The sequence below is a fragment of the Balaenoptera physalus genome (assembly GCF_965194825.1).
Source record: "Balaenoptera physalus genome assembly, chromosome: 2".
Classification (NCBI taxonomy): Eukaryota; Metazoa; Chordata; class Mammalia; order Artiodactyla; family Balaenopteridae; genus Balaenoptera; species Balaenoptera physalus.
Genome location: NC_138883.1, coordinates 84,185,280 through 84,202,161, shown reverse-complemented (window position 1 = coordinate 84,202,161; position 16,882 = coordinate 84,185,280). Strand labels below are relative to the sequence as shown.

Sequence of the window (16,882 nt, the reverse complement as noted above, 5' to 3'; positions counted from 1 at the left end):
ATTTATGTGTATTATTTTTTCAAATACCTACTAAGTTGTTAGGACATAAGTGCTTATCGTTTGGATCTAACTACTTAAAAATAGAACTTTTAGGTATATCTTTTGGTGTGTCATAAAATATTGAGACACTAGGAGCATCATGAACTGAGACAGTTTGTAAACTTCTGGCCTGGATGATAAAAATCCACACCTCCTAGCTTGCATTTAAGTTTCTTCAAAACATCTAGTAGCACCATGTACTTTCCACTCCCATTATTCCCTGGCTCAAATCTTTCTCCAGTACTTGCTTGTTGTTTGACCTTGGGCAAATCAACTTCATTTCATTAACTAATTTCCACTCCCATTATTCCCTGGCTCAAATCTTTCTCCAGTACTTGCTTGTTGTTTGACCTTGGGCAAATCAACTTCATTTCATTAACTAATTTCATTAATTAATTATATGGATTAATTTCATCTAATTTCTCTGAGCCTTTTTCTTTAGCTATAAAAAGGGTTAATAGTGCTTACCTTGTATGACTGTAATGAGGATAACATGAGAATGAAAATAAGGAGGCACACACATAAACATCACACATGGCATATTACAAGTGCTCGGTTAAGCGTCAGATATAATCCCCTCTCATCTTTTTGTTTTTAACATCTTGGCCGTGCCACATGGGCTGCGGGATTTTAGTTCCCCAACCAGGGATCGAACCCATGTCCCCTGCAGTGGAAGCACAGAGTCCTAACCACTGGACCACCAGGGAATTCCTCCCCTCTCATCTTGAACCTTCTGAAGAAGCCCAGTGTTCTTACTTAGTGCCTCAAGACTCATCTGGATATCCCCTCAACTTTTTTTTTTTTCTTCAGTCTCTCATTTTATTTTCTCCTTGGAAGTTCCAATGATCCCCTCCTTGGGTTTGATTGATTTGCTAGAATGGCTCATGGACTCAGAGAAATATTTTATTTGCTAGATCTGGTTTATTATAAAAGGATATAACTCAGGAAGAGCCAGATGGAAGAGATGCATGGGGAAAGGGCGTGAAGCTTCCATGCCCTCTCTGAGTGCGCTACTGTCCCCAAATCTCCATGTGTTCACCAACCTGGAAAGTTCTCAACCCTCTAGCTAGCCTCTCTAAATATTACTCTTCCTTCAACCACAGTCTACCACTTTCATCAAGCCTCCCCCAACCGAACTAGCCCAGAGTTAACTACTATAGCACAAAACTATATCACACAACCCACTGTTGAACTATTGCCTTTGTTATTCAACTTGTGTATCACCTGCGCAATGTTTCACCACACGTACTGTAAGCACTTCTGAGGTTAAGAGCGTCATGCTACATTAAAGTTTCCTATAGCGTCTAGCAAAGTGGAGGGTGCAGATCACACTGGTTCATGTAATGCATGAACTTATTCACGCTGTACATCAGAATAAGCACCACAACACCTCCACACGTACAAAAGGCAGATGGAGCAGCAGAGGTCAGAGGGAACACAAGAAAAGGCAAGACTGCACAAATGCTGGCTGGTGGTGCAAAGCAGCGTCGTGAGGTGAAGGCCCCTGGGAGGCCAGACCTTGAGCAAACAGGATCTCAACACTGGGCAACATGAGTAATGGAGGAGTTGGGATAGTTCCATTCTTAGGAGTCAACTAGGGAGGCATGACAAGGAGGTGAGGAGCTCACAGCTGAGTTTCCCACCCTTTCCTTCCAAGAAGGAAGTAGAACTTTTGGGGGGACCAGAAATGCCAATTACAAATTCACTTGGGTAAACAATCTTTTAAACTATAAACATCCTGAAAATGGGTAGAAGAAAATATTCAGCCCTTCTCACCAGTGAGAATTATTTAACTGGGTTTCCCTATCAAAAATATTTGGGACATAACCAACTGTGTGAATGTTGTATGTGTATGAAGGAAAAGAATTTTAGCCCTATAAGTTAGGGTGGGACGTTACTTGACTTGATTGGGTGGCTCTGGGCAGCCCTAATAATGCTGAAGAGTAGGGGGAGTTGCTGAAGAAATTGGGAGAGGTGCAGAAAAAAATGGGAGATGGCCAAAGCCAAAGTCTGTCTAGTTTGACTATGAAATATGGCAGTGCCTTTGGTGATCTGGCGGTTGCAGGGGTTGGGGGTGGCTGCTGCGGACTTCAGTTGACTAAGGATCCAGGGGGCCAGGTCCAGGATTGGCCGAGCAAAGCAATAGCAGAGATACACGCATACTTAGGAATGCAGGCAGCTAGTGACACTAACCTGGCGGATGGAGTGTGGCACCCACTGCTACAAACAGGGAACACCACAGAAGACTAGCTAATGTTCCTGGAAGATGGGGTTGGGGGGTGTGGGGGGGGGCACTAGCCACAGAGCATTTAATGAGTGGAAGAAAAATATTCTGGGTGAAACTGGAGGCTTGGACTTGTTACCTAGATTAGTTCGATAGTATTCAGTGGATGTATTTAGGTTAAAAGGCTATTTTCATTTGCCAGTGTTGCAGTCTGAATAGTTACAGAAATATTTATTTTAAAAGTAACACTTTATGAAAAAAAAACCAGAACTGATTTAGATTAAAAGCTCCAAGGTGTATTGTTTCATAGGTGTTATTGCTATTTATACCTTCACCCCATTTATTAAGCCATTTCAGGTAACTTCCAGTTCATAAATTTACAGTGAGGTTGTAGAGCCCAACCAGGATGGGACAGAATGTGTTCCAAGTGAGGAGGGGACCGCAGGGCTCCTCAGTGATGTCTCCCGCGGAGCACCTGTGCACCACTGTTTCTTCCCGCACGTCTGAATGTGACCTTTTGGCTTCTCTGGCTGTGGCTGGTTTAGTCTCCTGATACTAATTCTGTGCCGCTCTGTTGCCTAGGAGGTTGATCCAAGCTTTCAGGCCCCCTCTCTTGTAGGCCTCAGTTACATATTGTGAGGTTCAGGAGAGCTGGCCAATCTGAAGGCTGGGAATGCTTGCTTAAAGGAGGAATTGCCATTCCAGCATAAACTGTCCTTAATCCTACTGCAGAAACTGTTTTCATTCTGGGGATGGTGAGTCCTAGAAGATCATGGCCAAGAAGCAGATGTCTTAAGTGGCTTCCTCTGAGAGCTTATCCCCAAGAGGGAGCCATGTGGCCACCTGCTTTTTATCACATTTCTAATAGCTGCTCCATTTCCTCAAGGGCTGTTGTAAAATCATTTACTTGACTGTTACATAAGGTCTGCTGTTCTAGGAACTGGGCCCTCTCTTCTTCTTTTATCTTCAACTTTACCTTTAAGGCCTGCATGGAAAGACATTAAAAAAGACAAAAAACAAAAAACCACCAAACTCTGACTCACAGGAAAGACAATACCATAACCAGAACATTATGCTTCTGTTTCATTGAGGAAGACCACTGGGATACTGACAGACATTGTCTTTTCTATCTTAGGTTTGTTTATCTGTGTTGGTTTTAGGAATTGTCTCTCTCTACTACAGAGTCTGTTATCTCAACTGGAGCAATGAAATCCTCTGGGATTCCGTGTAGTATCCCATGGTTCATCCAAGCAACCCAAAGCGGTCCAGACCCAAGAATCAGGGTTTCCTATTACAGGTTTTCCTGAGATATCAAGTTTCTACAGCATGGATTTCACACAGGTGTCAACTGTCAACCTGGAGCCACCTAGCATGTTGCACATTGCCTCATGCCCTGCAGATGTGAACATTTCTAAGAGTCTTTAGAACAGAAAATTAGTTGAAAAAAATGGTGAAATCAAATAAAGTCTTGGAATTTAGTTAATAGTAATGCATCAATATTGGTTTCTTAGTCTTGACAAATATAGCATGATAATGTAAGATGTTAATATTAGGGGAGTTGAATTCTCCATTATCTTTACAACTTTTCTGCAATCTAAAATTATTACAAAATAGTTTATTAAAAATGAATAAATAGACAAATAAGAAAGAGCCCTCCACAGATCCACCTATTGTGGTAGGAAATGGTAATTTTGCCTTGCAGAGATGTCTGCCTCTCACCTGCAACTCCTCCATCTGCTTTTTGGCTGTTTCGTTAAAAAGCTTCAGTTCATCTTGCAAAGTTTCTAACAGCAGCTAAGAGAAAAGTACAATGTAGTAACAAATCTTTATTGAAATGTGAGAACTTTCTTCATATAAACTAATCTCTTCATGGGAGTTGAATCAGATGATCGCTAATATCCCATCTGTTCAGTCACTGACTGAGTGTCCGCAAAAGTGCCGGGCTCTCTTGTGGGCCTGGAAGAACTGAGTCCACAGGATGGACAGAGAACCCCACCTCCACGTGCTCTGTGCTACACAGGTAATATGAACGGAAGGCAGTAGCCACTAAAGGGGTGACAAATCGCCTAGGGGAGCTGAGGAAGGCTTCCATACCTAGTATTCTAGGATTCTAAAATGACAACTGATCTTCCTGGGGAATAGATCACAGAAGCTCAAAAGGCTTTAATTGCAAACAATTGCCTTCCTACTTCAGGGAAGGAACCAAAGAGAAGACAGATTTAATTCAGGCTGGACCTTTGTAAGACACAGTTCTCAGCAAAGGAATAAGGGGAGAAATTTGGTAGAGCGAAGAATAGAGAAACCAGAAAGCTGTCTCTACTGGTCCACCCTACTGTGGGTTTTAAAGTAGTACATTTTCAACTTAGACTCACTTATATTTGTAAGCACAAAGTCACCTTCCAAGTAAAATATGCTATGTTGAGTACACATCCACCACCCTCTTCCACTACCCTAGATAACTGAAGGCTGCTTCGCGGGCTTTGCCGAGCATACGGCAGAGACCTGCCTAGATCTGCAGGGCCTCACGCTCACTGGGCCTTCGCCCACTCACACCCACACCCTCACCATCGAGTCCATGTGATCCGTGGTGGAGTCTTGCTGTGACGCCAGGGTCTCACTGCCTAAAACCAGTAAATACAACAAAGTCAGCCCTGCCTAGGGAACTGCAACTTAAAAGAAAATTAAAAGCCCTCCACAGGAGTATTCATGAGGGAAACTTCTCTAAGCATCTGAAAACTCTCTCCCCTGAGTTTCCACCTTGGCAAGGTCACCCACGCCTGCCCTCCAGAGCTGGATTTTATCTCCCCTTCCTCTCTAGGTATGGATATGGCCAAAACTTCATCCTGCTTTCTCCTCAGCTCAGCGGAAAATTTGTCCAAAAGAAATGTATAGGTTGTAGTTTTTGGTTTTGTTTACAATACACAAAACTATTTTTAAAAGCTTTTCCGGCCTTAAAAAATTTTATTATTTTTGGTAAAAACAGTGCATACACGTAGGAAATTAAAATCATCCAAAAACGTATATGATGACTATCAAGAATATATCCTAAAATGCACAGGTTAATGGCAGCATTCAAAGTCAGCACTCCTTAATTCAGACAAGCCTGGGCTCCTTCCCTGGGCATTCTCAGGCTCCTCAGTTCAGGCTCTCCTACAGTCCTGGGGTAATCCCTTCTTCCACTTCCTCTCTGTGACAGACTCTGCCCTCTAGGGACAGGGTCAGAACAGGAATCACATTTTAAACACCGTGATTCTGCTAACTAGTCAGCTTTAGGAACCCTTTCAACAGTATTATCTCTCTCTCCACCTGTGAAGCTTACCTGTATGCTATATCCCTTGAAAGAAAGAAAATATTTCTGATCTATTTGCAAGATCATACCTGTCAGCACCAAACTAATGGTATAAAGTGTTCAGATAAGAAAGAGAGAATCCTCTCTGCACAACCATCTGAAACTCCGCTGGGCAGGCAAAGTCAACATCACAACAGAACAGAGAGGAGCTCCCCCAAATCTTCAGGGCTTTGCTAGGCAACCCCTGCACTGACTGGGTCAGCTGACACCATGCCAGACCCCTGATGCACAGTCCAGAATCACCCAGGAAGGGGCACATGCACTGACTCCTTTGAAGGCAGTTGTGTGCCATCTCTTACCTGGGTTGAGGCCCTTGCTCTCCAAAATTGCCAAACAGTTGTCCTGAAACTTCTCCAGCAGCTCCACTTTTTGGGTCAGGTCCTTCAGCTCTCCCTGTAGGGGTGCCATACAGACAGGTAAGGCCTGCCCCATTCCTCAGGGGCAGCCACAGTGCAAGCCTGGCATCTTCTCCTTCTGCGCTCAGGCACCTGGTGTGGTCCCTCAGGATTCCACAAGCATCACCCAGTGCAGCTGATGGCAGGTCTTGGGGATCGCTTACCTGAGTTTCAATCAACTTCTGGTGCAACTGCTTGTTGACGGCCTCTAAGAGCTGGTTCTTATCCTTGAGCTCTTCCTCTGATTTCTCTTTACTCAGTGGCTTACAGCTGTAATGATAATCGTACTAAGATGAAGTGGTGGAGGGGTTAAGAGTATGGGCTATGGAGTCGGGTTGGTTCGAATCCTGGCATCACCACATAGTGGTATATGACCTTCAGGGAGTTGTGTAACCTCTCTGAGGCTGTTTCCTCATTTCTAGAATACCCACATCTCATAATATTATTATCATGAAGGATAAGAGAGAATACATATACAATTCTTAGCACAGCTACTGACACAAAACTTTTAATAAGTAATAGCCATAGCCAAAGCAGTCTTGAGGGAAAAAAACGGAGCTGGAGGAATCAGACTCCCTGACTTCAGACTATAATACAAAGCTACAGTAATCAAGACAATATGGTACCGGCACAAAAACAGAAATATAGATCAATGGAACAGGATAGAAAGCACAGAGATAAACCCAGGTACCTATGGTCAACTAATCTACAACAAAGGAGGCAAGGATATACAATGGAGAAAAGACAGTCTCTTTAGTAAGTGGTGCTGGGAAAACTGGACAGCTACATGTAAAAGAATGAAATTAGAACACTCCCTAACACCATACACAAAAATAGACTCAAAATGTATTAGAGACCTAAATGTAAGAACGGACACTATAAAACTCTTAGAGGAAAACATAGGAAGAACACTCTTTGACATAAATCACAGCAAGATCTTTTTTGATCCACCTCCTAGAGTAATGGAAATAAAAACAAAAATAAACAAATGGGACCTAATGAAACTTAAAAGCTTTTGCAAAGCAAAGGAAACTACAAACAAGACGAAAAGACAACCTCAGAATGGGAGAAAATATGTGCAAACGAATCAACGGACAAAGGATTAATCTCCAAAATATATAAACAGCTCATGCAGCTCAATATCAAAAAACCAACCCAATCAAAAAATGGGCAGAAGACCTAAATAGACATGTCTCCAAAGAAGACATACAGATGGCCAAGAAGCACATGAAAAGCTGCTCAATATCACTAATTATTAGAGAAATGCAAATCAAAACTACAATGAGGTATCACCTCACACCAGTCAGAATGGGCATCATCAGAAAATCTACAAACAACAAATGCTGGAGAGGGTGTGGAGAAAAGGGGACCCTCTTGCACTGTTGGTGGGAATGTAAATTGATAGAGCCGCTATGGGGAACAGTATGGAGGTTCCTTACAAAACTATAAATAGAATTACCATATGACCCAGCAATCCCACTACTGGGCATATACCCAGAAAAAACCATAATTCAAAAAGACACATGCACCCCAGTGTTCAATGCAGCACTATTTACAATAGCCAGGTCATGGAGGCAACCTAAATGCCCATCAACAGACGAATGGATAAAGAAGATGTGGTACATATATACAATGGAATATTACTCAGCCATAAAAAGGAACGAACTTGGGTCATTTGTTGAGACGTGGATGGATCTAGAGACTGTCATACAGAGTGAATTAAGTCAGAAAGAGAGAAACAAATATCGTATATTAACGCATATATGTGGAACCTAGAAAAATGGTACGGATGAACTGGTTTGCAGGGCAGAAATAGAGACACAGATGCAGAGAACAAATGTACGGACACAAAGGGGGAAAAGTGGTGGTGGTGGTGGTGGTGGTGGTGGTGTGATGAATTGGGAGATTGGGTTTGACATATATACACTAATATATATAAAATAGATAACTAATAAGAATCTGCTGTATAAAAAAATAAATAAAATAAAATGCAAAAAATCAAAAAAAAGTAATAGCCATTATCATCATCAATATTAAGCCTTTTCAAAGTTCTGAGTCCTTCTTGATAGTATTGTGTCTTCAGAACTTTTAAGTCATGCCCAAATAACAGATGTGGAATTAAAACCTATCTCTACAGACTTTTCAGCTTATGTTATTTCTGTCTGCAGGACTGCAAAATGTCCAAGCAAACGGATCCTTCTCCAGAATTTCACCGGCAGCAGCAGCAGCAGCAGGAGCAGGACACTCATCTCGAAATCACTAACCACACGCAGGCTCTCCCATCCTGAGGGCTTCCCGCTCCTGCTGATGGGCCACAGCTAGGTTGGGGCAGTGGTCCTGGCATGGAGCCCCCAAACTCTTGTCTGGTACTCAAGATGGTAGCATCACTGATTCTTGCCCTGACAGTAGTTCGCAAACCTGGCTATGCCTCACCCCTGAAAATCCCATCTAGATTTCTGGGGTGGCACCAGACTCCAACACAGTAAAACAAGTCCTGTGAGTGATTCTGATGTACAAGCAGGATTGAGCTCCACTACCCTAAAACAGTGGCCAGGTTTCATCTACCCTGACGCTCACCTCTTCCTGATGTTCCTCCTGGTGGCAGTGTCTGTAGCTTTCAGCTGCCTAGAGAAGCAAAAACAAATCAGGATGTTAACTAGACTTACTGCGGTGATCATTTTGCAATATATACAAATATCAAATCATTATGTTGTACACCTGAAACTAACACAATGTTGTATGTCAACTATACCTCAATTAAAACAATAACAACAACAAAGAAATCAATCAGAGAATCACGGTACTGTTATTACTTTTTTTTTTTTTGTATTTTTGTCCAGGCCGTGTGCAGCATGCAGGATTTTAGTTCCCTGACCGGGGATCGAGCCCCGTGCCCCCTGCAGTGGAAGCACAGAGTCTTAACCACTGGACTGCCAGGGAAGTCCCAGACAGCACAAGCTTGAGAAGCTCTGAGGGCCCATGCACTTTTGTTTCAGCCCAGACTACTGAAAAAAGCTTATGAATAGGGCACGGGCTCCCCTCTTGACCACCTCAACAACCTGACAGACCTGCTTCTGCTCAAGATAGTGTGGCTACTTCATGTCAACCTCACTCACACGGGAGCTGAACACCAGGTAGAGGGACACACATGCCCACTACACTGGGCTGGACTGCTCAGAGCAGCAACCTAGGCTAACAACTAGGCCCCACCCACCACGAATACCACTTAGGGCTCGTTTGACTGCAGTGCTGCTATTTGTACACTCAGAGCAAATGCTGAGAGAGCAAAGAATATCTCTTACTGCAACCCTGGCTGTGCCTCTTCTGACCTGATCAACACAGAGGGTTCTGACAAACAGGTCAGCAACGCTGCACTGCTATAGGCCACTGACTACAGGCCAATCCTTCAGATACCCTGTGCTCTCAAAAGCCCTCATTCTTGGTACTGAGCAATTTCTAGCCCAATGTTCTAATTGGATACCGATGCTCTGACTCTCACCCATTGTCTCGTCTTGGTTTGATGATTTTTGTAACATCATTTTCTGAATCTCCTGAGTGAGGTCGGGAAACATCAACTTCTTTGGACCTAACAGGTAATAGGCTCTTAGAAGTGGCTCGAGTTTGTGCATCTGCAAAGGAAAACAAGAGGGTGGAATCCCATGCATCATGACCCAACAGTGCAACTCTACAAATTCAGAAGAATAAGACTTCTAGACCAATTGGGAATAGAAACCAAAATTCTTTAAATGTGACAGTACAGTGTGTTTGAGGGTAGCCAAAAGCTTGCTGATACAGCAAACTGAATGGCCAGAGGGTATAGATGTGAAAGTGGAGATTCATACAAGCAAAGAGGATGAGAGGCAGTGTGGCCGTCAGCAAGGCAGAACACAGCTGAGTCCTTCCTCACACAGCAGTTGAAAGGAACTATGTCATTCAGCTCCTAAGCACTCTGCCCGCTCTCCTAAGGCTACACTCAAGCTGCTTCGAGTTTCACCAGTTGCTTAGTTGTTTTGACCAGACTGGCTCCCTAACTAGTACTCTAAGAGACATCTTTGTGCCCCAGCATCTAGGAGAGTATCTGGCATATTAACAGAGGTTCAAAACCTACTAACTGAATAAACGGAACACGTCACAGTTTCATGGGTTATTTCACAGACCATCTCTAAACTAGCTCCTCTATTCTTCTTCCCCTCTTCCATGCTGACTGCCTTTACCACCAGCCCTTTTAATCTGTTTATCCATCGTTAAGTTTAGAGGCTCGTTAGGTTCCCTTTTGGTATTCTGTTCTGATCCTGCTAGGCTACTGCCAGATAACCAGAGAAATGGCCCTGACATGACAGTCTTCTTCCCCAGAGGAGAGCATTTCCCCTCTAGCCCTTATGCCAGCCCTCTACCACACACATCTTTCTACCACTTACATTCCATAGCAAATTCAAGTCACTTGTTCTGGAGTTAAGCACACACCCCCAGCACATGCACAGGATTCTTCTAGTTTATACTAACTTTCACTTTGTTCATTGTAAAATGGCTCCTTTAAGCTTGACCTAAATTAAGAGCCATAACAATTAAATCAAGCTGAAGAAATGAGGTACAAAGCACTGGATCACAGGGATTAGGAAACTTTGTGTTTGATAAAGATTTATTTTGATGACTCTAGCTGCACAACAGTTTGGAATAAATATGATTTCTCAGGCTAACAAATTATTTCATTTATAGGTACACTCAATGGGCACTTACATCCTATTTTCCCCTCTTACCCACAGAACAAGTGTTAAAAAGGTTCTTTCTGAGGTCTCTGTTGGAAGTAAAAGGTAACTTTGAGTGCATGAATTTACCTTCTCCTCTCTCAAGTATTAATAAGTTACACACAATAAGAAATCTATCTCATGCAAAAAGGTGTCAATAGCAAATTGATCAAAATTAACACTCTTCATTGACTGGAATTGATTTCAATAACCCATATTTGTTAGATCCTATGGACTGCATCATAGGAAAAATTTAGCAGGATTTAACAAAGACTATCTCCTTAAAATGAGAGATGCGAAGGAGGGAATTGGATGGCTGGTGTCAAGGAAGGGAAGACTTGTTTTTCACTGTATATCGTTTCCTCACTTTGAATATTTATTTATTTTGAATGTTACCTATTCAAAAAACTAAAGAACAACCACCCCATGCCTAAAATCTAAAATCCTGAGAGGCAGCCTAAAAATGTTAAACTATTGAGGTTACATATGATCATAAAGCTGGGACAAGGAAAAAAGCAAAGAGATGAAAACTTCCAACTTGGCTGGGGAGATGCCAGTCACTCCCCACTGAACGAGAGACTGCTTTCTAAGGGAAAGGCAGCATAAGACCGGCTCCATTTCCTCCATCAACTCCTAGGTCCTGCTGATGCCAGAATTGCCACTCAGGTGTTCTGAAGCAACATAGGACAAACAGAACCGTTTGAAGCCTTTGAAGTAAAGCCTATTTACTTCAAAGGTCAATCCTGCTACTGCTCATCAGTCAGCTGCATGGAGTCATCTGGGAAGGGATCTTAAATAGCTGCTTCAAAATCTCCTATCACAGGTTCTGATGTTTGAAGCCTATTCTGTGCTATAATCTCTAGATTAGGCAGCTCAACAACTGCAGACTTTAGGAGATGACTTTCAACCACAAGCCGAGTAACACAAAGCAAATGGCAAAGCAATCAAACATTGCTTTTATTTTATTTTTATTTATTTATTTATTTAATTTTTTAGTTTTTGACCGCACAGGGCATCTTGTGGGATCTTAGTTCCCCGACCAGGGATGGAACCCAGGCCCTTGGCAGTGAAGGTGCAGAGTCCTAACCACTGAACCGCGAGGGAAGTCCCAAACATTGCTTTTAACCATCTCTCTTCCCCCAAGATTCTCGAATACTAGTTAGGCCTGACCCTTCTCTCTCACTTCACTCAACAAATGCTTACTGAGAATGTACTATATAAGAGACACTGTGCCGTTACAAATGTGAACCAGACACAGTGTGAACCCTAGTGCTCCCTAAGTATCCTGCTTTTCGTATGACTCTCTTCTCTCCTCCCTGACAACAAACCCAGTCCCTCCAGATAGCTCATCTGGAAATAAAACAGGTAAATGTTTAAAAAGGGATTCCTAGCTTAATGGGAATAATATTGTAGAATAATCAGCAACTTAAATCTAATTGGTGAATGCAGCAGAGTTCGGTTTGGGGGAGCAGGGGTGCGGGGCAAGTCTAAATTCCCACCATGTGGCCCTTCCCCTAACTCCCATCATAAGCCTAGACAGCCCGGTTCTAGGGGAGTTAGCAGGTTGTCAGAGCCGATAGAACTCCCTCCCTTGCCGGAGCCCTCCACTCCGAGCCACCGATTTTATCCCCCATACTCCTGGCCTGACCACCCGGGGCCAGTTCGCAACGCCCGGGGGCAGGGGCGGCGTGACACCCACCTGCGGGCAGGCCGCTGCTCAGCACAGAGTTGGGCTGCAGGTACACTGTCCTGACCACGCTGGTCATCGTAACGAGGCGGCACGGCTGGGGCCTGGAAGGTACAAGGTGAATGTTACCCAGGGGTGGGCCAGGGGGCCCGAGCAGGCGGAGAGCCCCAGAAGAGCGCGACTCGGGAGAGAGAAAATCCTCCATTCCCAGCCCATCCCATCGGCCTCCCACATCCAGCCCCGTCTCCCGCCCCGGGAGAGCCGAACCCAGGCGCCTGCTGCTCCTGCCCGCAAACCTCGTCGCTCTGGTTCAAAAGATGCTCGGCAATAACTGCCGTACCGCAGACCGGGTCTGCCGCCTGGGTTTCAAACGGAAACTTCCGGTGGCCGGGAGGGAGGGGGGCGATGCGCTCTCTGTAGGCGGCCATGTTGTACGGAAGTCACTGCCGTGGGCGACGCCTTCGGGGGCTGCCATGCTGTACGGAAGATCCGAATCGAGGCACGAGCGTGAGCTTCCTGGCGATGGATGGATGTGGAAGCCCCCAGGTCTGGGTGGGGGAGGGGAGTGGTGCACTTTGCCGGCCTAAATGGAGCTATGAGTCATTGGCGTCTTATTCCGGCCTTGGGACGCAAACGCGGTCACGTTTAGAGTCCATGTCACAGTCCTTCTCTTTATTTGGTCTGTGATTGTTAGGGATGGTGCATGATACCGGATAGCCAGGAGCACAGAGAGGGATGGGCAGAAAACTACACGTTACAGGGTGGAGAGTGGCAGGCGAGGTTTGGAGAGGGTCTGTGAGCTGAAATACCTGAAACACCTACCCTCAGTCCTAACTTTAATAACACTCATCCAGAATTTAAGCGGAGATTCAAAGCTACTCCTAGCGAACAGGGCAGGGTTCTCAAACAGTGCACTAATTCATTTCTCTCAACAAATATTTATTGAGCACGTGCTATGTGCCAGACCACAATTCTAAGTGGGCGGATGGGATGAGGGCAGCAAATATCAACACTAACCTGGGGTCTGCCCTCCTGGAGTTTACAGTCCAGGAAACAGCAAACAAATAATCACACAAACTTGTCAACTATATCTCAGTTAAGCTGGAAATATATATATATATATTTATCAACTATAGTAAAACTATGAAGGGAAAGTACAATGTGCTATGAGAGAAAAGCAAGGAAACCTACTTTAAATTGCAGAGTCATCTTTTTTTTTTTTTGGCTGCGTTGGGTCTTCGCTGCTGCACGTGGACTTTCTCTAGTTGCGGCGAGCGGGGGCTACTTTTCCTTGCGGTGTGCGGGCTTCTCATTGTGGTGGCTTCTCTTGTTGCGGAGCACGGGCTCTAGGTGCGCAGGCTTCAGTAGTCATGGCACGCGGGCTCAGTAGTTGTGGTGCACAGGCTTAGTTGCTCTGAGACATGTGGACCAGGGATCAAACCCGTGTCCCCTGCATTGGCAGGCAGATTCTTAACCACTGTGCCACCAGAGAAGTCCCAGGGAAGACATCTTAAGTGATGTTTGACTGACAAAAATGAGTAGGAGTTAATCAGATGAACAATGGGAAAGAGGAGAGCAATGCAAAATCCCAGAGTAGGAATGGGCTTTTCCTAGAGGCACTGAAAGGTGTGAGGCGAATGGTACTGATAAAGCTGGAGAGATAAGAAGTCAAATGGCAGTCTTTGTAGGCCAAAGGTAAAGAGATTTTTTCCTTTTTTTTTTTTGAGATTTTTTTTCTTAAGGGTAATTAGAAGTCATTGAAGTATTAGGGCAGGAGAGTGTCATTCAATTTATATATATATATACTGGCCGCGCTGCGCAGCTTGTGTGATCTTAGTTCCCAACCAGTGATCAAACCCGAGTCCCTGGCAGTGGGAGCGCCAAGTCCTAACCACTGGACTGCCAGGGAATTCCCCAATTTATATTTTAAAAAGTTCACTCTGGGGCTTCCCTGGTGGCACAGTGGTTGGGAATCTGCCTGCCAATGCAGGGGACACGGGTTCGAGCCCTGGTCTGGGAGGATCCCACATGCCACGGAGCAGCTGGGCCCTTGAGCCACAGTTACTGAGCCTGCGCATCTGGAGCCTGTGCTCTGCAACAAGGGAGGCCATGATAGTGGGAGGCCCGCGCACCGCGATGAAGAGTGGCCCCCGCTTGCTGCAACTGGAGAAAGCCCTCGCACAGAAACGAAGACCCAACACAGCCATAAATAAAAGAAAAAAAAAAAAAAGTTCACTCTGGCTACTCCATGGAGAATGGATTGAAGGGGAACAAGAGCAGAATTAGGGAGGCAGTTGGGAGGCTACTCTCATCATTCAAGTGAGAGATGATGGGGGCTTGGCCAGGATGTGGTGGTGGTAGTGGAGATGGAAAGAGGCGGACACATTTAAGACAGCTTTTGAGGGCAGAATCTCAGGACTCAGTGCTAGACTGGATGTGGGGAAAGGAGGAGTAAGCGGGAGGGAGATCTTAAGGATGACTCCCAGGCTTGAATAATTGTGTGGATAGAGTCATTATTTTGTGTTGGGGAGAGGTTTAGATTTCAGTTTTGAACACGGCAAACCTGAAATGCCTTTGAGACATTCAAGTGGAGCTGTCAAGTAGGCAGTTGGAAATACAAGCCTTGAGCCTGGAGGAGAGTCTGGGTTGGAGATATACTCTTGGGAGTCATGGGTATACATATATATTTAAAGCTGTGATATTGGATGAGATTACCAAGGGAAGAAGTGTACAGAGAGCCTTAGGACCAAGGACAGGGATGGCAGTACGTAGAAGCTGCAATGATTAGAAGGTGCCAGCCAAGAAATCTGATAAAGAGGTGCCAGAGAGGTGAGAAGAAAATAAAGAAAAGGTGGTGTCCTAGAAGCCAGGAAGAAGGAAGTGGTAAACTGCTGAAAAAGGGAGTGATAAACTATTGAAAATAACTGAAAGGGCAAGCAAGATGAGAATTTAAAAGAATCCATTTAATTTAGCAACAGAGAAGTCATTGGTGTGTACAAAATCCTGCAATGAATAAACTCATGCATATGTTTTCTCACACACACACAAAAGTCACTGTTGAGTATCGGAAGAGGAATTCTGGTGGAGAGGCTGGAGTGAAGCCACACTGGAACAGATTGAAGAGTACACGAGAGACGAGGAAGCAGAGATGGCGGGTGCAGAAGAGTTTGTCTGTGAATGGAGTTAGAACAATTGGGCAATAACTGGAGGTGGGTTATGGGGGTCAAGGAAGGGTTTTCTTGAAGATGTAGATAATAGTGGGTACATGTGCCTATGGGAGTGAGCCAGCTGAGAGGAAGAAAAGGATGCTTCAGAAGGGAGATGGGATGATCAAAAGAGCAAAGTCATAGAGAAAGGGGCAAGGGAGATGGTACCTAGAGTAGCATCTTCAAACTCCTTTGTGCATGTACCCTCACAAAATATATATTTTTAAAATGCACCCTCTTCATTTTTAGTTGATGCCTAAATTATTTCATAATTTTAAATAGTTGTAAAGGACATATTTTCTGCTTGTTGTATATTGTGTATGCTCTTTATCCATTTCTAAACTTTTTTTTTTTCTCTTGGTGTTTCATTTTGGATAATATCTATTGCTATGTCTTCAAGTCCACTAATCCTTTTTTTTCTAAAACGTCTAAACCGTTGATTCCATCCAGGGATTTTTCTTTTTTTTATCAGACATTTTAGTTTTCATCTCTACAAGTTCAATTTGGGTATTTAAAATATATATATATATATATTTTTCTAAGTCTCTACTTAGCTATGTGAACATATGGAATACAGTTATAATAATGTTTGGATGTTCTTGGGTTTGCTCTATCAAGGACTTCCTCAAGCAGAGCATTCTCAAGTAGTCCTTTTATTTGTTTTTCAGAAAATACTGCAGAGGGAAGTGCCAGAGTAGGAGTCAGAATGAAGGAAGGGTCAACTGGGAAAGCGGAGGTTGGGGAGGCGAACTTGCCGACCTAAGGTTCCTTCTTAGGCTGATCAATATGAGGAGAGGAAAATTATAAAGAAGGAAGCTCTTGAAACTGATTCCCTTAAAACTATCTGTGCCCACCTACCTTCTAGAAAGTGTTTATGTCTCTGTGGGAATGCAAGCCCTAGTTGAAGGCCTCTGATGCAAAGTGTGTGAAGCCATTGATGGGGCCATTACTGCTTCTTTCTTTGTAACAGAAGGGATGGGTTGAGAAGCCAGTAGGAGCACGGTAGTTGAGTTGGGGACTTGGTGCCTTGAAGGTGAGCACATTTTGCTCTGATGCCTCCAGGTTTCTTTATGAATAGAGTTTTTTGTCTACTGAAAGTTGGGGTGCAGGGAGGTGAAGGGCATCTGATGTCTGAAGCAGGTAGAGAAAGTATGAAATGATCATTGCAAAGAATGGAAACTAGTAACTGGAATGGAAGGGCTAGGCAGGGCTGAGACTGCAGGTGAGGTTGGTGGTC

General features: G+C 44.1%; 1 protein-coding gene across 1 annotated transcript; it reads right to left on the bottom strand.

The window, feature by feature from the left end:
- Positions 1 to 809: 809 nt before the first annotated feature.
- KNSTRN (kinetochore localized astrin (SPAG5) binding protein) lies at positions 810 to 12,929 on the bottom strand. Its single transcript, XM_082449378.1, is given in 10 exon segments — positions 810 to 3,248; positions 3,983 to 4,057; positions 4,829 to 4,884; positions 5,912 to 6,005; positions 6,172 to 6,277; positions 8,585 to 8,632; positions 9,507 to 9,636; positions 12,452 to 12,543; positions 12,707 to 12,842; positions 12,845 to 12,929. Coding segments are annotated over 10 exon segments (939 nt in total). The 5' UTR covers positions 12,915 to 12,929; the 3' UTR covers positions 810 to 3,116.
- Between the last annotated feature and the right edge of the window lie 3,953 nt (positions 12,930 to 16,882).